At 41.6% G+C, this 22980-nt stretch overlaps 1 protein-coding gene across 1 annotated transcript in view; it reads right to left on the bottom strand.

Annotated features, from left to right (window-relative positions):
- Nucleotides 1–22573, bottom strand: part of plekhh1 (pleckstrin homology domain containing, family H (with MyTH4 domain) member 1) — a 36997-nt gene extending 14424 nt beyond the window's left edge. The window contains exons 1-9 of the mRNA XM_044375775.1: nucleotides 22314–22573; nucleotides 17549–17731; nucleotides 6642–6704; nucleotides 5319–5468; nucleotides 5140–5223; nucleotides 4704–4785; nucleotides 3780–3962; nucleotides 2110–2882; nucleotides 1826–1904 (exon numbers count right to left, since the gene is read on the bottom strand). Coding sequence (XP_044231710.1) covers nucleotides 1826–1904; nucleotides 2110–2882; nucleotides 3780–3962; nucleotides 4704–4785; nucleotides 5140–5223; nucleotides 5319–5468; nucleotides 6642–6704; nucleotides 17549–17692 — 1558 coding nt within the window. The 5' untranslated portion in view covers nucleotides 17693–17731; nucleotides 22314–22573. The remainder of the gene's footprint in view (nucleotides 1–1825; nucleotides 1905–2109; nucleotides 2883–3779; nucleotides 3963–4703; nucleotides 4786–5139; nucleotides 5224–5318; nucleotides 5469–6641; nucleotides 6705–17548; nucleotides 17732–22313) is intronic.
- Between the last annotated feature and the right edge of the window lie 407 nt (nucleotides 22574–22980).

The following is a 22980-nucleotide window of genomic DNA, read 5'->3' as shown; positions in this document are numbered from 1 at the left end:
AAGACTGATCCCGCTTTTAAAAAATGGTTTCAACTTCAAGTTTAAAAGTGACATAAAACAGTCCAAAAAGATTGTTGTGTGTATTTCAGCCCCTTTCATTTATTTCATATCAGGTAGGTCTCATCAGATCTTTTTCATCAGACCTGAGAACATAAAACATTCATAATCAGTACTGGAGAGCACTCCTTCCGAGATTAGTGGGTATGTAAGAGATATCTAGTTACAAGATGTAAATGGGAGATGTGAGGGTAGCGTGGAAGGTTTATAGATGAATATCATGAGATGATGAGATGAGATGATGATGATATGATGAGATAGTTCTTGTCTGTTAGGAAGTCCACCCAAGCTTGTGATATAAGCAGTGTATGAAATGTACCAGTGGCTCATATTGGTTTGATAAATTGGAGAATATGAGAATAATTCTACATTAATATGATCCAAATCTATTGGTAATATAGTTTTTCCTATATGATATACAGTACTGTGCAAATGTTTTAAGCACTAAAAGTAAATAATTAGCGTCATACAAAGTGCAGTAAACCTGAATCAAATCAATATTTGTTGTGAGCAGCTTTGTCTTTTAAACAGCAGCAGTTCTCGGTACACCTGCACACAGTTTTTCAGGTTCTTGGCAGGTTGGTTGTTCAAAGCGTCTTGAAGAAGTTGCCACAGTTCTTCTGCGTCTCAGTTGCTTCTATCTCTTCATGTAAATCCCAGACTGACTCCATGATGTCGAGATCAGGACTCTGTGGGGGCCAATTAACCATCTGTTACAGGACTCTTGTTCTTCTTGTTGATGAAGATAGTTCTTTATGACCCTGACTGTATGTTTGGGGTCATTGTCATGCTGCAGAATGAATTTGGGACCGATCGGATGCCTCCCTGATGGTACTGCACTACGGATAAGAAACTAAACATCTGAAGTGCCTAAAACTTTTGCACAGGACTGTATGTGTAATAGCAAAGGGAATAAAGCTCTCTTGTTGGCAAACTAAGACAGGTACTGTAGCAATATGTTAAACACCCTTAGACTTAATCTAGAGCAGTGGGTCAGATAAATCAACACTCTTGCTTGCAGCAGGACTCTTCAAGTACCTAAATGGTAAAAAATAGTCCTTAGCTAAAACAAAATAAAGCTGGTCCATGGTATTTATTTTGCCAGAGAACAAATGCTCCATCAACAGAAGAACCTTGAGGCCCAAACATGGGAGGAAGCTGAATAAGCTGAGCAAGCTATGACCGCAAACTAGCTGTTTGGCAGTCAGTTACGTGTACCTGGCAGTCAAGAAATTTAATATTCAGCGTGCTGTCAAACCTCACTGTCTGCATCCAGACAAAATGGATGATGACGGGACAGAAAGCAGAGCAGTAATTACACCCAGACCACGTCCTTTCATCGCAGATGATTAAAAAGCAGCTTCTCCTTCTGCTCCTCCAAACCCCTCCCCCTCCTGTGCTCTTCTTTGGCTCTTTTAAAAAAAAAAAAAAAAAAGGGGGGGGGGGGGGGGGGGGGGGAGTCTGAACTGCCTATCGAAGATGAGCCCGCACCTGCACAGGTGTGTGGAGCCTCAGGCCAGAGGAAGTGACATCAAAGGCGGCAATGACAGGTCCAAACCAACCACACTCACCCCCCACAGCAGCTTAAGCATCAGCTGAATGACATGTCACTTCACAGCACCGACTCATCTCCCACACCGCAAGCAACACCACCCAGGCTCACGACACACATGCAGACCGACGAGCACAAACACACAGGGTTAGATATTACTTTGAACAATGAACAAGTGGCGGGTTCGTTTCTTGTTTCTCCCTGCAGGGGACTCACCTCGTCCGGGGCCCCTGGCTCCAGGAGTGGCCTCTGATACTCTCATTCCTGACTTAGCCACAGCATAGATCCGACTCTCCTGTAGAGGTCGACAAAGCCAGAAATATTCATATCACTTCATTTAAACATTCATTATAAAAATAAAAAAAAACATTGAACGGGAACATTTTGGCATTGAAATCTTTGCTGAGTCTTTAATCCCTGTTGGTTCCTCATTAAAGATACAGTATGTTGACAGCATCAATAATACATCAAGCATGGTTGATAATACTTGTCTTTCGTACCCATGAAGGAAAGCGATGTAAGGGAGGTGTTGGAGGCTTCAGAACTTCTGGATCCAACCTCTCCAGTTCCTCTGCGAGCCCCACAAAGGAGACTCCATCTCGGGAAGGGTCCTCTGATCCCGCACCCTCCACTACGCCATCCATGCTGTCAGAAAGCCCATCATCAATGTCTGTTTCTTCTACAACCTGAGAGAAGGGCGAGGTGGCAGTGCCGGTGCTCTTGAGTGTGGAGGAATTGGAAGATGGGGTCATGATGTCGATGTTAATGTTGAGGTGGTGAAGCCTGTCCAGGCTGGGCTGTGGCTGGCTGTAGTGCTTCTTGACCAGCTGGATGCTGTCCCTGGGGGTGAGCGGAGTCCGTACCTTGGGTAATGTCATGCTGGTACCTGACTGGTGAACCAGAGGCTGCGGAGGATTCGGAAAGGGGTTGTTGGTGGAGGGGGAGCGTGACAGGAGCGGGCTTTTGGGTGTTATTCTGTGGGGGGACTCTGGGGAGCTCGGTCCGTGGGCCATCTCGTAAGCTGAGGATGAAGATGAAGAGGATGAGGATGAGTGAAGGCACTGAGAGCGGAACTTGCTGTTGAGCTCATCCGAGGAGTTGTCTCTGTCTGAGCATCCTGCCTGACCCTCTGGGCATACTGGGAGCTCTGGTCCACCGATGGAAACAGGACTGCTGGGACCCTCCCTGCTCCGACCCTGAGAGAGAGCATTGTGTGCTGCAAGGTCTCCGTGGCAAATCCCTTTAGTGGCCTGTTCAGGAGACCTTTTCACATCTAAGGAAACAGAATATGGGGAAATGATGTTAAAGGAATAGTCCACTGAAAATCTGTTGTACGTTGTATATTCTAACAATCATTACTTATGCCTTAGTTGCACCAGGTATGGCTGCATCGTTTCAGAAGTGGGGTGACTGCAGTCAAGCCAGCTGCCTTTTAAATTCAGTCGAGCTGTTACTACAGTAATTACAGTAGCCTAAGCCGAACGAGGCTACCGTAATGACTGCAGTAGCAGATTTTGTTAACTTGCTCAGATTTTGTTGATTTGGTAATTTTTCCTTGATTTTTGTGCTTTTATTATGGGTAAGTAAGCTATGTAGTTAAAGGGTTTCTTTATTTGTCTCTTTTAATTGAGTTTATTGTTGATATACAATCGCTCTATGCCGTTCCTGTGTCTGACTTGCTGCCCGGCTCGATCTGCTCTGCGCAGCTTGATGCGGCTTCTGTCAAATATAGACTAGGTGCATATGTTTAGTGGAGAGAAGCAGAGCGCCACTTCTGGGATGCTTCTGAAATGTGCTGCAGCGTGTCTGGTGGGATCACTCGCACTGACTAGAGTGTAAAGGCAGACGTAAAATAAAAGAACATAGAAGGAAAATGAAACTCGCATTCTTATTTAAAGAATAATCAAACACAAAAAATAGCTGTCAGTGTAGTCAGCAATGCAAATAAAAACTCAATTTTGGGGCTTAAAAGTTGAGCTAAACTGTTTTGGATTTCAATTAAACACATTATACAAAAACCAGGAATGAGTTAAGGTTAGATTTTGGCTAGCAATCAGACTCAAGATCTGTCCACCATTACCGGTTCTGTTCCGGTCATGTCTTCAGCTCAGCTCGAATCAAAAGCTCCCTGCTACCCATCCAAAGATAATATGAATTAAGCGCAGCACACCTGTTGGTGAAGTCTTGATATTAGAGGCGGCCCCACGAGGACCCGTCTGTCTCCAGCTGTCATCTTGGGCAGGTGGTGTGCCGGGGCAGCTGGGAGGAAACAGCGAACCATTTGGCACCAGGTGGGTATCCATTACAGGGGAGGTGGCAGGAGATCCAGAGGATGCAGGTTTCTCCAAGAGAGCTGAAGGAGAAAGAAAAATCCAACAACTCAGTTTTTTAACCACCACATTCATTCCCTACTACTTTTACTTACTTATTCTTATCCAATGGGTGACAGTAAAACCATTTAAATTCCAAGATTTCCAATATTACAAGCAAGAAATATTACGGAGCGCAACTTTCCAAAGCTCTCCGATGCCACTCCTCTTCTCCGTTTACTACACTGGCTCCTTGTTGCAGCTCAGCAACAAAACACTTGCAATTTAGCTTTCTAACATGCTTTTAACTGCTGTACTTTACATTTTTAATGACATCCAGCTCTTGTTCCTTTTGAGTTTGAATGCACTTGTTATAAGTCACCTTGGGTTAGAGTTGCAATAATTAGTTTGGTTAGTTGACAGAAAATAATCATTAATTGTTTCTGTCATTTTTCAAGAAAAAAGGCCAACTATTCTCTGGTTTTTGCTTCTCACATGTGAGGGTTTGCTCATCTTTAGGTTTTGGACTGTTTGTCAGACAAAACAAGCAAATTGAAGACATCAACGTGGGCTCTGAGAAATTGTGAGTGCCACTTTTTCACAATTTTTAAACATTTTATAGACAAAACAATTAGTTGATGATGAAAATAATTGTTAGTTATAGGCCTACTTTTGGACAAAGCATCTGCAGAATGAATATGATGGAATATAATGGGGAAAAAAGACTTTTCTCTTTTCTCTATCATGTATAGCGCAGTTTTCCAAACACCTACAACAGTACTCACCTTGTAGTTTGTCCTGTAGCAACATTATTTGTTCTGTGTGCTTCAAGTTGGCCATTTTCAGCTGCTGGTTTTCCTGCTCCATCTGCAACAAGGCACGTGTGTATCGTAAAAAAACACGACTCAAAGTAGTTTTGTAGCATCTACCGTAAAATATTTAAATGATGTATTTCTGAGATCGTGATTGAAATGTGTATGCCTCTTAAAACAGCTTAATTTCAGAGATGCATGGGTAGTCATTTACAAATAACTATTTTTAAACTCTCCAACTCTGTGCCAACTGTTTGCAGATAAAGACAAAAGTATACAAACAGCTGTAGATAATTCACTTTTAATCATAAGCATCTCTTGCTACCACAGATAATGTCTCTCAGCATGCTGAGGGCTTTCCCGAGATCTTACTTCAGTCAGGTGTGTATCTCTACATGTCTGAGCTTACCTCTCTAAGCTTAAAGGTGACCCAGTCTTTAATCTTGGCAGCCTTCTCTTCAATAATTTTTGCCTCCTGGGCTCTGACTAAGATCTGTAGTCAGAGAAAACAGGGTTTGTGGATTATTTCAACCTACATTTTATGAACATAAATGGACATTTCTCTTTATCGGATGGCTCCACCCATACCTGTTTTTCCAGCTGTATCTCTAATCTCTTTATCACAGCATCTTTTTCTTGAACCTGATTGGTCAGGTCTTGATACTTTCTGTACAACGAGCTCTCCGATTCGCTGGTTTGTATGTTTGCAGACTTCAGCTTTTCTTCCATGACATGGATCTGAAATGCATAATCAGAGGAGTGAATGCACAGGCACGGCCGATAGACTCTCATTTGCATGGTTTGTTTAATTTTGATGGGCAAGAAGAAAACACCAAGTATACTTTCCGTCAACTCTGATGAGAAAAAAGCTTTCTAAGCCCTTACGTATTTCTTGTTTTTAAAGAGAGGGGATCATTAAATTACCACCAACAGAAAACACCTGGTAATGACAGCAAATTGGTGATAAAACCCAACAGCAAGAGAGACAGACTATGTGTCATATGTAGGACGTTTGTTATCCTCAAACCACATACTCCTTTTGTAAAGTCCCATCAAAGGTCGACTCCTACTTAGTGGTTAGAAGTCAGACGAAAAACACAATACCCAACATGTGTGTGTGACGTTAGTGCTCCATATTTTGGTCTTTTTACAGCACTCACAGTCTTTCCAGCCTAGTAAGTGGACTTTGAGTTCAGCTTTTTTTTTTTTCTGAAATCGCTCAATGTGTTGAATATGATGCAATAAAATTTTAAAAATATATTCATTTGTTGAGGAAAAGGATGACTACGGCATTTAAGAATTTCACAAAGATTATATTGACAAGAATTACTGTATGTTTAATGAATAATTTGATTTAAATTGTTGGTTTGTTTTCTACTTTTTAAAGGGATAGTTACGGTTTATTAAAACTTGTAGTGTTGGCCATCATTTCTATTAGTTAAGACAACATTATATATGCTGAGGTATATTGCTGGGATCTGGGAATAGGGCAACATCGCTACCACACAATCTGGCAGGGCAAGAAACGAATGATCAGACAGGTTGTAAACACGCTTAAAGTTTAGCCAGATTATGTAAACCACTTTTGGGAGGTAAAACATAAAGCAAAAATATCTGAAATGTCAGTTATAATCTTAAATCTGTGCACAGATAACGACGGCCAGTATGAGAGATCAAAGTTGTCAACCAGGAAAATGGTGAAACTGTAACAAATGATTATAACAGACAGTTTGGGTAATAATTTTACTGTTTGTTGTTGTTTTCTCTTCCTAATAAATTTATCTGACCTGCTTATGATTCTTGCCCTGTCAGACTGTGTAGCGGTGTCGCTGCAAAGTTGTAAAAAAGCAGTCTAATCTTTCAATATTTCACAAACTGTGGTCAAAATAAGGATGAAAGCTGCACCTCTACCTGTTTCTCAGCACTCTCAGCCCGCTGGTCGGCCTCTGTCACCCTCTGCTCTAGCTCCTGCATCTGGGATAGAGACAAAAGAGGTTACCGTGGTTTCTAACATGGGTGGTAGGGTTAGGGTCGGTCACGGGAAAATCCTGAGATCTCAGTGACTCCTTAAAGGTGGAGATGGACTCCCTCCCTCTCCATAATAGCAGAATAACATCATTCTGTGCAGTGAAGCTCAAACATCTACAACTGCAGGAACAAGAAGAAAAGCATATTTTTGAGTGGAAGGCGACTTTAAAGAAGAAAAAATAAACGCCTACAGTTTGAACTACAGGTTCTGGAAAGAAACACCCCGTAACCTGCCACAAAAGGCCCTACCAGACAGATGGACCACCAAGCCAGACCTCTGCCCACGCACACCTCCAGATGCATGTAGACGCGCTTAATCCTGCAGAATCACTACTGTCATAACGAAGACATTTAAAAGAGTGATGTGGTGGGACGCTTCAACAAACCAACAGACTTGAAAGCATTCCTAATCAAGAAAATCTTGCTGAATCAGTAATGCAATGGTGAAAGTGGTTGAGGAAAGGAAAAGGCAAGGCAATATGAATTCCACCAGGAGGGAGGAGGGTCAAACATGAGCCAATTAAAAGAAATACAAGGGAGAGAGCAGCATAACGAGGATAATCTTTATGCAACTTTAAGAAACTTTAGGCATGGGACCAAGCAGAAAGGCCCTCAGCAGAAGCTGACAATCTTTCACACTGCTGCTGCTGGTCAAACAACAGTGTGGTAGAAGAATGCTACCATGCGTGTGCACAAGCTTGCGTCACCTTTTGTGCAAAAAGCATGCACGCTCATGCTTTGCTTTCAAAGGCCAACACTGTCCACCCTGCAAGTATGCACACATCTGCAAGTACTCTCTCTCTCTCTCTCTCTCAGCCCCCAAACGCTCGCACACACACACACAAGTTCAACACAGGACACCCTTTCTTCTGAGTTCAGTGACCCAGCTGAAAGGAGAACAAACATACTAATGGATTCACTCTGCTTGAGAGATGCATTTGAATTCCTCCCGTCATCTTTGTTCTCCTTCCCTTTTGTCTTTCTCTCTGCCTTCTCGTCACCTCCATAAAGGCTCCCTGATTCCCAGAATCCACCACTCACAACATTTGAATGCTTTCTCGCAGCCAGATTACCACTCAAGAAAACCAGAGCGCGACTGCAGGAGAGGCGTGGGCGGAAGTTGATGGTTAGTGGTTGGATGACTCCTCAACTCAAGGTCAAAAGCTGCTGTCATGAGTCAAAGATTTAGCTGAGCTTGAGCCAAAGAGGAGCAAACAGTACTTGTCCTCCATTCAAGAAACAAAATTAGCAGCAGGCAGGGAGCACTTTAGGTGAATATAAAGTACCTCAGGAGTCATAATGTTGGACAGATGTGAGAAGTAGTCATCAGAGGAAGCCATCAGAGAGCCTCAAAAGCTCACACATCTTGTTTGAGGATAGGTTAGAGGTCAGGAGATAGTTAGACACTGAGTCATGGGATTATGGGAGCTCCGAGTGTGAGGCCAACACAGAAGTCTGGCTAGAGAGGGTGTATATGCAAGGAACTGGAACTACAGTCATAAATTAACTTTATTAAAGAAAAGAGTACTACACTCTGCAGACTTCCAAAGAAAGACTGCAGTGATATCAGGACTCAACAAGGTTTATAAAGAGAACAGCCTTCGCATTGCGAGTAGGATTTAAGTGACTTGATTAAGAGTATTTCATGGCGGCTGGATAGAAAGAGGAAAACCATTACTTGTATACTAGTGGTTTTTTTAAAGACGTACCCCGACAGCCCCATCAGATGAACTCCTCCCTCATCAACACCTCTTGTCATGTTCCAAACAATTTTCTGTTGATTATAAAACATTTTTTGATAAAAACTAAACTGTCAGTGTTTAGATTGGTTTTGTCAAGTTTGCATTTGTATTATAAGTGGCAGTAGCTAGATGTTTCAACCATCTATGCAATACTTTTAACTATTTTAAAGGCCCTGCTCCACTAAAAAATATGTGTTTTTCTTATTGTTACTTCAGCTGAATGTTTGACTGTGCAGAGTGATGTATGTGCAGAGTTTAGACACTAGAAGCCTTTTTTAATATTAATCTGCTGAAGGTGGAAAATTTCTATGTGCTCACCTTAAAATCTGAGTTTAAGACATGTACATATGAGTATGATTTGTGACATCACAACTAGCCTCCTGCACACATACACTGAGAATGGACTTCACAGTGAGATAGGAGACATCTTGAGTCCAGCAGTTAAAACTTTGAAAATAAACATGTTTTCTTATTCATAGACTCTGGATTTTTTTTCAATGAGGCAGAAGGAGTAGATGTCCTTTGAAGAATTTTTAACAAAGTAATTGAACTTTTTTCTTATACATATGTCACAAAACATCTGTGGATGTTTCGCTTCTTTTCTTTTCCCAATACTTTTAGCTATCTATTTCAACTGTTTATCCATTACTTTTACATATTCATTACTTTTTGCTATTGTCAACCACAACATGTTGTTCAGGTTACAGCTGACTCAATATGTGGTTATATAAAGTATTTTCTAATTGCGTAATTTCTATGTTTTAAATGAGTTGTTCTTCATCACAATATATCCACAGTCCTCAGGCGACTGGAGGGTGAAACCTTTAGGCTTCTGGATAATACAGACTGTCTAGGCTTATGTTGGTCTCTCTCTGTCTGTCTCTGTGTCTGTTTACAACTGTTGAGGCCTGAGGCGCTGAGAAGGCGTGAGACAACTACTGTATGTCTGCTATCCAGCATCTGTCAGGCCACAGTGCCCCAGACTAGTTGCTACTGCTGCTGAGAAGGCTGAAAATTGATGGGGATGTGGGTCATGTTTCAAAAAGCTTAGCAGTTTGTGAAGTGTGGTGACATTCTGGACTTTTCTTACTGTCAACAAATCTCATGAAAAGACTAAAACCAACGATGAACTGATTCTACTAACACGCATTACCTGTGTAGCAAAAGCCATAGCTTATTTTTCTATGCTATAGATTTCCATTGTCATCCAAAAAAGTATTAAAAACACATCAGTGAGCCACACTATGGCACTGGGTGACATGCTGCATCACTACTATGAACATGGGCACTGCAGCTTATGTGTCAATCCCACATACACTCTCCCAGTGCCATTAACACACACTAACGCATCGAATCCATCGCTGAAAATAGTCCCCAACAAATGCATTATTTACTCCTGTCTGAGTATTTCTTTCTACTACAGCTAAACTACATTGCCAACGTTATTTATGAGGTATTTTTTATATATTTCTCGAGAACCACTCATCCAAACAATGTCACACATTGACATTGCACTTCCCTGTTTCCCCAGCAATCAACCTGCCAGGTATGAAGTAGATCAGATGAATGGTTCTCTAGATATGCGAAGGACAAACTTATAAACATACATGCAGACAGACAGACAGAGATTCCTTGCTTTATATAGAGAGATAACAAAACTGTAGAATATCACAGGCCTTAACCTTCAATGTATGCCCAAACTATCAAAACAGATCATGACAGAGAGATGTCATGATCTGAAATACATAGAGTTTTGCAGAATGCTGTGTTGTGGAGGCCGAGCATCAGCCACCTCTGCTTTAGTGTGGTATCCAGAGGTGAAGATAAGATGGGAGCAGGCAAGAAACAGCAAATCACCTGCTTCTCTGACAGCAAACAGATCCGTCACAGCTAATTATCAGTTTACTCTTAATGCCAGAAACAAGCTGACAAAGATTTTAGTTCAGATGCTTTAAACCCATACTTCAAAATATCAAAGGTTTTCCTTGATTATTTAAGTCTGTCAGCATTTCTCTCACTCTTCCTCTATATTTCTATACATCATATACACACATCATATGATATTTGTGGCTGCGGCAGGTCAACACTCCACTTATAAATAATGTAAGCCTTGCAACTTCTTAACTTTTCAAGTAAAAGTTCACTTATTTCAGCTTCCTAAAGGTGAAGATTTGCTGCTCCTCTTTATCATATGAGGTAGTAAACTGAATATCTTTGGGTTTTGGACTTGTTGGTTGAACAAAACAAGACATCTGAATACATCTCCACTAGCTGTAGGAAATTATAACAAGCATCTGCACTATTTTCTGACATTGCATTAATTGATTAATCAAGGAAATAATCTGCAGATTATTGAATAATGAAAAGAATTGTTAGTTGTAGCCCTAATCTTCACCACATGGTCTGAAGATCATGAAATTGATCTTTGCAGGTTCTTGGCTCCACATAATGGCAACACCGGTCACGAAGGGCATTACTCGGAACAGTAAAGAAGGCAGAAAAGGAGACAACTGTGAAATATCTGCTCACTGAGTGTTCACCTGCCTCTCAACCTTTAATCATTAACCCTTGTACACAGCTGATGACTCCGGCTCAATCATTAAATCTTAAAAAAAAAAAAAAAAAACCCTGGTCAAAAGAGGAGAGGGAGACTGAACAGATGAAGGGAAGAGAAGTAAAACACTGGTAGAGAGTAAAATGGAGACTAAAATCACTAGTACTTTATCTGGAATACTGTGTACTCTGAGTAACCTCCGATGAACATAATGCCCTAGGGATTATGTAGTAAATTCACATTAATCATTAAATAGATCAGAGATGAGAGTGAATCAGTGAGAGGGCTTATGAAGTGGTTGTTTGGGAAAAAAAAGCAACAGATATCTCTGTCTTACTAATATCCCTCAAACTCACAGAGTTAAACAGAGGCCACAAAAAAAGCTGACCAACCTCTGCATGAACAGACCGAGGCAGATGAACTATTAAACAAATCCTCTAGTGAAAATAAATGTTTATACACACAACTGTGAACCTGGTAACCTCTCTGCAGTCTTCCTCGCTGACTGATACCACTGGCCTGAGTCAAATCGCAGCGTTTTGCTCCTCGAGCCACGTGAGGCGTGTGAAGGAGATTAATGTAATTTGTCCAGTATTAGATTAGCCAAGTCGTAATGAAAGGAAACCTTGAAGTAGGAATACCATCCAATTTAAAAATTCCTCTGTCTGTATACGTTACTCTTATATTCTGGGACCCAAATAAATGTGAAACACTAAAGCCAAACTTCATGGATTTATTTCCTTAATGTTCTGTCTTTGTCAAACTGTTGTTGTTAACTTTTCCTCTTGAAAGGTTTTGGTCGGTTTTTTAGTGGATTCTGGATGTTTTGATTTGTAGAAATCCTGTCCAGTATTGTCATGAGGTTGGTCAGCTGTGACTCTAAAGACAGTGGTTGTATTTCCTACATTTTGAGGAGGGAATGTTCCTCCTTTTACCACTGTTTTCCTGGTCAGTGTGTATATTACCTCATTTTACTGATGTTCATTAAGATTATTTATATACTTAAATTAATGGTAGTCATATGTACTTTATAGTTAATACGTCTTAGATTTTTGTCTCGTCATAGCTTATAATGTTTTGATAATGTTTAGTAAATGTAGTGTTCATTCATACTTTGATCTGTTGAGTTATGATGTCAGTATGATGTCATCATTTTGTGACCTGGTAGTTTCCAAAACAGTCAGTCAGTCCAATGAAGTATGGCTCTACTACACTGACAAAGTATAACAAAGTATATTTACTCAAATACTATACTTAACCACACATTTGTACTTTACTTGAGTACTTCATACGACTTTATGCTTCCATTCCACTATATTTCAGATGGTAATATTGTACTTTTTGCTTCACCACATTTATTTGACAGCTATAGTTGCTGGTTACATTAAAATATAATGAGCTTACATAAAGTAATGCTTCATTAAAATATTTCCAAACAGTATACAACAAAGTTAAAAAAAGAACTTGACCAAATTGAACATATATTATACACATAATATGTTTACTTGAGTACTGTTTTCAATGTATGGCTTACTTATAATGGAGTATTTCAACAGTGTGATATGATATTGCCTCTTTTATTTACTAATATAACTATAACTCTGAACATCTCCTTCACCACTGCAAATTTGTGTTGTCAGCAGCTATAAAAAGCCTTCAGCAGTTCAAATGCAGACTGATTTGTTTGTTGTTTGACTTAAATCCTCAAATTAGTTTTTCATATTTAAAAGTACAGCCACTTCAGCACCAGAAAACATGGCTTATGAGTCATCCTTCCAAACTTTCTTATTGTCTGTGGAGAAGTTCCAGTTTTTGTAGGCCACCCGCTGACAGCTGTCAACTGCACTTTCCCAAATCAGTAAAAACTCAAACAAATCCTTAAACAGGCTGCTGTAATCGTCCTGTTAAACTCCTCACGAAGCAAATGGGGCATCTCTCTCTTTCTCTCTCTCTCTCTCTCTCTTTCTCTCTCACTCGCAGTCAGCCTCTGGAGATAAATGCCATGTCACAGGCAACCACGTCAACTTTTTTTTTTTTTTTTCTCATGTTTTTCCATACCAAAGTGGGTCAATGCGTAAAACACTCCCAACTTGGCAAGAGAGGAGATGAAGAGCGTGAAAGCAGTCTTTCCAAACAGCAATAACATGACGGAATCGTAGTCACTCAGCACCCCATCCCCTCCCCACCCCACCACTCCACCACCCCATCCCAAAAAAAAAAAAAACTCAGAAAAACACACTCAGCAGCACGGGCCTCCACTTAAACCGCGCTGTGTGTATTTATGTGTGTGTGTCAGAGTGTATATATGTGTGTGTGTTTATAAGGGAAGGAGAGAAAGAAAAAGGGAGAGATTAATTAGCCTGTTTTAAAAAAAAGGGATTGTATTCTCGGCAACATGGCCAAAAAGAACAATTAACAATAAATACTGTGTATGCTACGTATTAACATGTGTTTTTATGAGAGAGAAAAAGGGAAGGAGAGTAATTAGTCCATTTTCAGAAAGGTTGAACTCCTTTCTATTCTTGGCATCATGGCTGAAACGAACAATTCGTATGAGTAACACTTTCTAAAAAGTCGAAGCAAGTTGCAATTCACGGCCTTCGTAATGATTAAAGAATAAGGAGCATCTGTTCTACTGTTTTGTTCCCAATGTCAACAAATCTGATGAAAAGACCTACTGAAGATGTAGGTCATTAAAGGAACAGTTTGACACTTTGGGAAATACACTTAGTCACTTTCTTTCAAGAGTTAGATGAGAAAATTGATGCCACTTTTCATGTCTGTGCTTTCAGTGCTCAGCCGGAGCTGGAATTGATTACCTTAGCTTTCTTGATTAGTTCTGTGTAGCGCCCCTCATTGTAATGCCAAGACTCTGTGAAGTCACTGCTCCCGGCTGTTGTTCGCCAAGAAAAAGCTGAAGTTACCTCCCCGAAAAACCACAAATTGCTGTTTTTACATTTCTGTTTATGTAAGGATTAAGGAAACATGATAAAACAGCTTTAGAAGGTCTGGTGGGTGTATTGTTGAACTTTGGATGAAGCCAGGCTCCCTTTTTCCTCCCTGCTTCAAGTCTTTGTGCTAAGCTAAGCTAATAGCCTCTTGGCTCTAGCTTCATATTTAGCTTACAGACATGAAAGCAGTGGTATTGATCTTAAACTATTCTTTTAAAAATGGATCACAAAGTTTCCTTTTTTTTTTAAAAAAAGAGGAGTAAAGAGGAGAAAATTGTACTCAAACAGGAGTACAAAGAATTATTTGGGCCATTTGGTCTACTTTCAGCTGCATGCTAATACACGTTTGGCACGCTAGTGAGTATTTACAGCACCAAAATGGTACACGTGATATTGACTCAAAATAAACTACAGTGCTCATGTTCATCATAATGAAGGCACATGGCTCATTGGTTTTGAATAAAATGGCACAGAGGCATAAGCTCAATCAGGCTTTGGCTACACGTGTAATACTTGTTAGTGGGATAAATTTATTGTTTGTTTTTGGTATTTTTATAGGATTTGTTGACAGCACCGCAGACAAGAAACACTAACATATATATCACCAACCTTATCCTTGAATAAGTAATTTATTCATCTTTTATGGATCAGTAATGAGCTAAAAAGAACTTTTAGGTTGCCAGGTTGTAAAACTTCTCTTTGGCTGGTGTATATCTCCCTCCAAGGTTATTGGAGTAATGACTTTCTTTCTGTTTCTCACAGTTATAAACGTTAGAGCGTGTGTTTGTGTGTTTTTTGTGCTGCATGGGATCTCAGAGTGGAGCTGGAGGTCTGACAGAACCTGACAGAGGACACAGCAGGGAGTCGTCCTGCTCTTATCAGCCACCGGGTTATGTTTGGACTGTAAACATCCTGCTGACTGACTGAATGAACCACTCTCTAGCTCTTCAGCATTAGATGATGCAGAAAGTGAAGCACTGTGACACTCCAAACAAAAGTAGCCCCGAGCTATTTGGTTCTTTAAAGACCTGTGGCTTGTAAAGCTACAAAGAAACCAAATGAAAGCTGTAGAAAAGTCAAGACAGGAAAACAGATTTTATGCTACTCAGATCACTCCGTCTTCCTCTAATCCAAACACTTCCACTCCTCTACCAACAAATCTTCAGAACAGAACCGAATCTCGCGATGACAGTTGATTACTTTCCAAAGTGTCTGGTAGTCGGACTCGGGGTTTACAACAGCCACAACTTTACAAGCTTTTGGCCGGCGGCTGGCGGTTATTTTTCTCAACTTCAGGGGGAAGCACCAGCGGCGATGAGTTAAATGTTAAATATTCGTTTTGGCTGAAACTGTCGCCAACCTCTGATGACACAGAATGAGTGGACCAAATGTTTACTAAATCAGTTGAGTAATCTCATCTGTCTTTACGCACACACATAAACATACAGTCATCCACCCCTGCTGGATTTCAGCTGATTCACATGCTTTAATTGTTTCCTCATGCATAAAAACACATAAAAACACCATCACATCACAAGAAGACGATTAAGCGTGTCTTACTTCATTTAAACTTGAGGCATGACATGTTTAAATCTATTTCTCACACTGGTAAAAAACAGCCACACAATCACTACATATTCCACTATTCATACAACATTAGTGTCAGGTCAATCATCAGTTCAAACATGTGACCTTCAGCTGAACAAAGCAAGCAGAACAACATACATTCGTGCAAAAATTCACACTTATTCCGGAGATTTTTGAACTTCATTAAAAGGAGAGCAACTGGAGTGAAACAGTCAAGAGCTAAACTGGAACACAAACACACACACAGGGTCTGTTGCTAACTAGCTTGCTTAGCTAAAGTCTGTGCAGCTGGTTCATTGGTTGTTTGGGGTGAATCAATTCAGACTGCCAAATGGTCCAGTGGTCAAATTTAAGCCAAAGATGCAAGGTGAAAATTAAATTCACGTTCTGTATACATATTTCTGTCCTTATAAAAAAGAGAATCTGAACTAAAGCTGCATAAACAATTATTTTCATTAATTGATTAATGTCAATCACTGTTTCCCAAAGCCCAAGATCCAACTTAAAATGTTTTATTTGTACCAATAGTCCACAACCTAAAGATATTCAGTTTATTATCACAGAGGAAAAGCAGAAAATATTCACATTTAAGAAGCTGGGACAAGAGAATTTGGGGTTTTTTTCTTTTAAAAAGACTCAAAATGATTAATTTTAGTAAATTTTCTGTCAACTAGTCAATCAATCGACTAACCATTCCAGCTCTACTCTGAACCTCTTTAGTTATGTTTTATGATAAACCTGCGGCTTTCATTTCCTGCACTTCAATGTTAGAGGTATTGATTTCAGAGTGTGTGAGTGAGAGAAAGCTGTCAATTTACAGGTCAATATTTGATCTGACTCTCAGCTACAGTCTCAAGCTCTTTGTAGTAAGTCAAAGGATTACGTTTTTCTGCATAGAAGCTGGCAGGTTGTGAGAAACTCAGCAAACTGGACTCAGTACACCTTGGACAAACCACACTTCCCATCTGGCTTGGGAATGTTGCGGAATACCCCCGGAGGAGCTGAAGGTAGTTTCTCAGGAAAAAAGACATCTGGACTGTTCTGCTAGGATTGTTGCAATCCTAACGAGTTACAGGAGATGGCAAAAGTCATTCTTAAAAGCTGCTATTATCACTATTTTTATATTAACAATAGATTAAACTCTTCTCAAGCATCTTTCAGATCATTGTTTTGGGTTTACTGCCCACAACTTCCAGACACAGGCAGCTGATAACCCCTACTGTACACTACCTACCCAACACAACACTGTAGACAAAGTGAGCGACTAGCTGGTGAACATAGTGGACCATTTAGCTGCCAATATTTCCCTTAAGGAGCTGTCAAAAAAAGAGCTAAAAGCAGAGTCAATATTGGATTTACATCTACCAGGTGGCCAGAAACATGACTCAAAAATAAGGCTGGATGTGTTAATAAGCAACTGTTTGCTAACAGGTTGCTGATTACAGCCTTTTCCACTGCCCCCAATTAACCAAAAGCAACAGTTAAAGGTGCAGTTTGTAGAATTTAGTGGCATCTATTGGAACGGACTTGGCAGATATGGAATATAACATTCATAAGTGTATAATCACCTGAAAATAAGAATCATTGTGTTTTCGTTACCTTAGAATGAGACCTTTATATCTACATAGGGAGTGGATCCTCTTCCATGGAGGCCGCCATGTTGCACTGCCATGTTTCCTAGCCCAAAATAGACAAACCAAACACTGGCTCTATATAGGACCTTTAGCATTTTTCATGAGTTTCATAGCCACCGTAGGTTTTCCTACATGCTTGGAAGGGGAGGAGGAGGGAGGCGGATATTCAGTTTGTCGCAATCTGCAACCTCACTGCTGGATGCCACTTAATTCTGCATCTTTAATGCAGGTTTGACTACAAACAAACCTCTCATCAGCAGACTAAAACTCTTATCAGAAAAACTCTGCTTGTTTTACTACCCATGATGCCTTTCTCTCATACCTTCTCTGCCAGCAGCTCTCGGATTTTCCCTGCTTGGAGCCTGAACCTCAGCAGCTGCATCTCCAGAGCGATGCAGCGTTTCTGCCAATCCACGCTGGCCGCTCCAACGGCTCCTGCCCCACCGCTCTCCAGCACGTCAGCCATGGCAACGATTCAGATCTCTGCCTCTGGACTCAGACTGGACTGAAAGACAGAAAACACAAGGCTTCTCAGCACCGCACGCTTGTATGGTTTGTCTGATTTGAGTTTGCTGTCAGGTATCAGCTACTATGTAAATAATATCCATGTCCTAAGTGATACTTCATATTTAACTTGAATTATTGTCTTCTGTTCACAATAATAAGGCAGTAAATGACAAATATCACCCCGGACAGGATACACAAATAATCCTGTGATGGTATTTCCTCAAGCAGTCCAGCTTCTGTTTTCATTTACAGCATAAGAGGAGAAAAAAGTGATTTAACCTCTAAAATGCTCCTCGCTCACCGCACTTCCCATGATTCACTGAGGAAATGTGAGTAAAGCAAACACTATGAGTCCACAATGACATGAGTTTAATGAAAGCTTCCTCTCACTTTCTGTGTTGCTCTGTGACACATCACCACAAAGAAACATGCTCTGCAAATACTTAATTCACATACATGTGCGCAGAAACAAACACACGGCTCAGAGGGATCACTGGAGCTCAAATCTTTCTTTCCTTTTCGTCCGCAGTCTCTCCACATGCCCACACACACTGAACAAAACCTCAGTAGGGAGGCTCTGTGTCAGTGGGGGAGTTGGGTTCATGCGTGCCGGCTCCCAGGCCTGCCAGCTACAAAGCAGGTCAGCACTCTGCTTTTTAACCAAATTACCTACTAACCCAATCCCCTGGTCTCCCCCCCTCCACTCCGCTCCCCTCCCCTCCTCACCCACCTCTCCCTCACCATCCAATCCCTTCTTAATTACAAGGCAGGAGTGAAACGAGATCCTGCACGGCACAATAGTGTCTTTCTGCATGACAGTCCCATCACAGCTAGAGAGGGGGGCCGTCAGCTCGCCTAGGCAAAGAAAGGAGGAAAGAATGTGTGAGAATGAATGGGCCGAGAGCTGAATGTGGGAAACTGGGGCGCTGAAGTTATTTTTACCTGAGGAGGATTGACTAGTGGCTATTTTTCTCTGGACAGATTCTCATTCACAAAGGTTAAGGCCCTACTGTCTGAACTCAATAAAAGTCGTATTATCTTGAGATAAAAGTAGCCATAACGATCAGCTTTGGGGTTTCAACTCACGAGAGTCCAGTGATGCTGTGGAGATGTGTGAGACTTTGTGCGGAGGTTTGCATCTGCATGAACGCAGATGAAGTAAAAATGAAACCAAATGAAGTTTAAGGGTTAGAAAGTCAGTATTCAGACAGACTCAAAGTGTAGCCAGACACCGTCAGCAGAACACCAGACGTTCAAAGTCCACTAACTATAACTGCACCATAGCGCTCCCTACAATTAGCATGCTCATAAATACAGGCCTAGCAAACAAATTACAGAAGTCATGCATGTGGAGGTTTCGCTAGCTGACCGCTGCACCCAGGCTGGCCAGTCAAGGTCTAGCTACCGCCGTCTCCCTTTTTCTCCGGGGCAGAGTTGAGGGTATGAAGGTCAAGTAAAGAAGGACGCTGGCGTGAGGAAAAGGAGAAATCAGTCGGTTTGAATAAGCTCTGCTGGGAAACACTGCGGCAAGCCAGGACAGACGAGGCCAAGCCCTCCTCCAGGAGCTAAAACAGCTGGGTGCAAACAAGCCATTTGCTGGTTAAACACTCTCAGCGCCACCATGCTAATTCTCACCGGAACAATTCATTTAGCACTCCTAGCTTGTGTGACATGGAGGGGGTGGGGGGTGTTACAGCTCATGCCAACCGGTGCCAGGAACACTGGCTGAAAAATCTGCAAACTTTCTACTGAGCAGGATGAGGAAGGAAGGCAACCAGAGGTTACGAAAGGCCAACTCTCCTCTCAGCTCACTGCATCAGAGTGCACACGGATAAAATCAACCCCACAATACTAGCCTGTCAAGAATGAGGTCATTTTACACTGTGTGCGTAGGAGTAATGTAGCCCAATGCTTAAAAGAGAGATTTAAACAGGAGTCATTTTCTCCTCTCGCATCAACATAACCCTCCATTGTGGCACGGTTTATAGAAACGCAGAGGACGCTTTTCCACTGAGTTTACTGTTATATACAATATGATAAATACTATTCTCTTCTGCAATATCTTCTCTGGTGTCTGGCATATGCCAATGCTGGAAATTTTCAGGTGGGAGGAAGGGGGGGAGGGAGAGTCAAGACAACAAAAACAAGCTGCATGGTAGAGCCATGTTTGGTAACACTTGGGCCACCCAGAGAGGGCAGGAAGGTGCATGGGGGAGCTAAGACCCAGTATGGTGAGTCCTCTCTCCTGGCTGCAGACAGACAGGAAGGCCCTGCGAGCTTCTGTACTTCAATCTAGCTGAAAGAACTTGCACGCAGCCGCGGCCAGAGCAAACACTGGGGTGGACAAATGAATGGAAACGCCACCGCAGTGATCCCAGCCGGATAGTTTCTATGGCTGCCATCACCGACAACTGGTTTTCATTGAATACACTGACAGTTATACTGTATTATTCCTCAGAATGAGTGAGATTTGATATCCAGCAAGGAGAGTTTTTATTCAAAATGTGAAAGCTATCACATATTGTGTTAAAACTGTTTGCACGTCACGGCGTGTGATGTTTCTGTCTGCATCTTTGCCATTCCTCGCTCAGTAAAGGGTCGAAGGTGTGTGCTGCTCTGTGGAGGACGGAAGGAGCACATGTTCAAGTCTCAAGTCAGTCCTTCCATTGACTAGAACCTCCTTAATCACCACATATTCAAACACACACTCCCCGACCAGTCGTAACTCTTCAGCGCTTGCTTACCAGAGTGGAGACAGACCCAGATGGAGATCCACACAGAAACAGATTGGAAACAGACACACGTACACACACTACCGACACACTGCTGAGCATGCAGCTGTGGTGATGTAAGTGATTAGGTGGTTCAGTGATATCATCCCCACCAGACATTTCAAATCCCCGCTGTTGTTGTCTCTGCCGAGATCCAACTTGGCTTCCCCACATTCTGGCATCTCCCCCCCTTAAATAAAAATGACTCCCATCAGACAGCACGGGAGCATGTGTGTAAATCTGGGTCAGTCGCTGCAGAGTCGTGTCAGTGTGGCAGATCTCTGTGTGTACAAAAGGAGACAAAGACAAATTATCTGAGAGCACGAGGAGTCAAGTATGGGTGCGTTAAATATTGCCTTATCTTCTCCTCGGCGGCCCCCATATGTTTAACAAAGGGGACCTCTGTCGACTCCCATCCGGTCAAATATAGGCCTCACACTTGTTTAAATTAGCTCCTCACTATTTTGGTCGCATTTTACAACTACAGCGGGGACGTATTCCTATAAATAAAAGTGAGAAAATATCCATTGCAGCTACACATTTCTTAACCTTTGACCATATTCTTGGAAAACAGAAAGGTTAATGTTATTGGATAAATAAGGAGAATGTTTTAAAACTTTATAAATAACAGCATTTGCCCTAGTTTTTATTGTTATCTTGTAATAAGTCACATTCAAAAGGGGAAGTTTAACTGATTTAAAACACCACAGAGGGCAATGGAAGTCTTCAGCCTACTTTTAAAAGTCATTTTAAAGTTATCCTCCTTTCATTTATCATCTTATCTTGTCTCACTCCCCCTCCTCTTTCTCTATGCCTCACCTCTCCTCCTCCTTCCATCCTCCTGCGCTTCTTTCCTCTCCTCCTGCAGCACCTTTCCCACCCTCCCCCCTTTCTCCCCCCTCCTTCCGTCTTCCCCCCCCCCGCCCCCTCTACATCCTCCTACCTTTGTGCAGCAAGCAAACCTGCAGCTCTCTCCCAGCGCAGGTTAATGACAGGCCTCAGCAAAACTGACCACACTCATTATCAGCCTCAGACTTAAACACAGGCCCTGACATTCCTCTGTGCTGAGGTGTAAACATCAACCTCTGCAGCTCTCCTGTCCTGCACACACACTTTTGACTCTCTGACAGCACTGCAGGGCATGAAGAAAGGCTTTTGTCTCTGAATGTGGCGTGACTTATAGCCAGAGACAACCTTAACCATAAAGTGTGGGACATAATATATATCTTCTGTTCAAATATCAGCTTTTGAGAGGGTGTGAAATAACAGCTTTGGCAGCTGCTGAATGGGTCAGATTGATGTACAGTATGGAGCATCATGATTTCTCCAGATGCAGAAAATGATGAATAACTGTGCATGTGTGTAATCTTAAATCCAGCAGGCAGACATAAACGCTCACACACATTCCTGTAAAGTCATGAAAACATAATTAAACTTTTTTTTGTGTTACTTCACATATATGTGAAGTAATATAGCTTCAATAAATGTTATTATATCTACTCCAAGGGCAAGCAGGGGCCAAGATTTTGTCCAAAAAAGGCCACAAGGAACAGGTGTGCCAGAAGCGCACTGCTTAGTAGAATAGTAGCGACCATAAAACCGTCCGTCAGCAGAAAAAAAAAAGGTTCAACCAGGCATCAGACATCTCTCAAAATACACAGCTGCAGCTGCGTCTTTTATCCCAAACAGCCTCCCGCGTCTTGGTTATATTTATCCTTTGTGCATGTGCGTTAAAATCAGTGCGTGATTTGGTGGGAGCAAAAAGGTAAAGCGGTGCTTCTATAGCGGAGTCCTTCACTTCTACTTTACCTTGTGACTTTGTTGTCTCTCTCCCCCCCCCAAACCTCAGTCGGCTTTCTCCGCTCACGGACACCTTCCCCGGTAATTCGTCGCAAATCGGCTCATAACTTCTTCCTCATTCCATCGACTTTCTCTTCGCTTTTCACTCTTCACTCATTCATTTCTTTTCGGCGTTTTGACGCCTTGTGTCGCTCCGTCCCGTTGCTGTCCTTCGCTTTCTCTGGAGCGCAGAGTTTAGTGGGACTCACTCACTCTCAGCTCCATTCAACAGACTCATCCCATATTCCTTTAAAGGGCCCAATGCAGGATCAAATTTCTCCAGGAGTCAGGGCCCCCCCTTATGTGCAGGAGCTGCTCAGGATATTGCATTAAGGCTGGTTTGGGTTTTCCCTCAGGATGTAAACACAGTCTTGTGAAGATTTCTTTGAGCTCTGTTGCCCTACATAGCTTCATACAGAACCAGACTTTACTTTATAGGTTGGAGACATTAAAGAGCCCATCCAGACATGTTTTAAGACATATAAAATAATCTGCTTTGAATAATAATTGTATATAATATGATTTTACCACAAAAAGTTAAATGAAAAGTTCTTTTAAAGAAAAGACACGTCCACTCCTTTACTTACTGAAAAATCCTAATGTATGAATATGCAAATATTTTTCATTTCAAAAGTTT

Source organism: Thunnus albacares, chromosome 15 (genome assembly GCF_914725855.1).
Source record: "Thunnus albacares chromosome 15, fThuAlb1.1, whole genome shotgun sequence".
Lineage (NCBI taxonomy): Eukaryota > Metazoa > Chordata > Actinopteri > Scombriformes > Scombridae > Thunnus > Thunnus albacares.
Note: the sequence above shows the minus strand (reverse complement) of the source record. Positions and strands in the feature narration are given on the sequence as shown.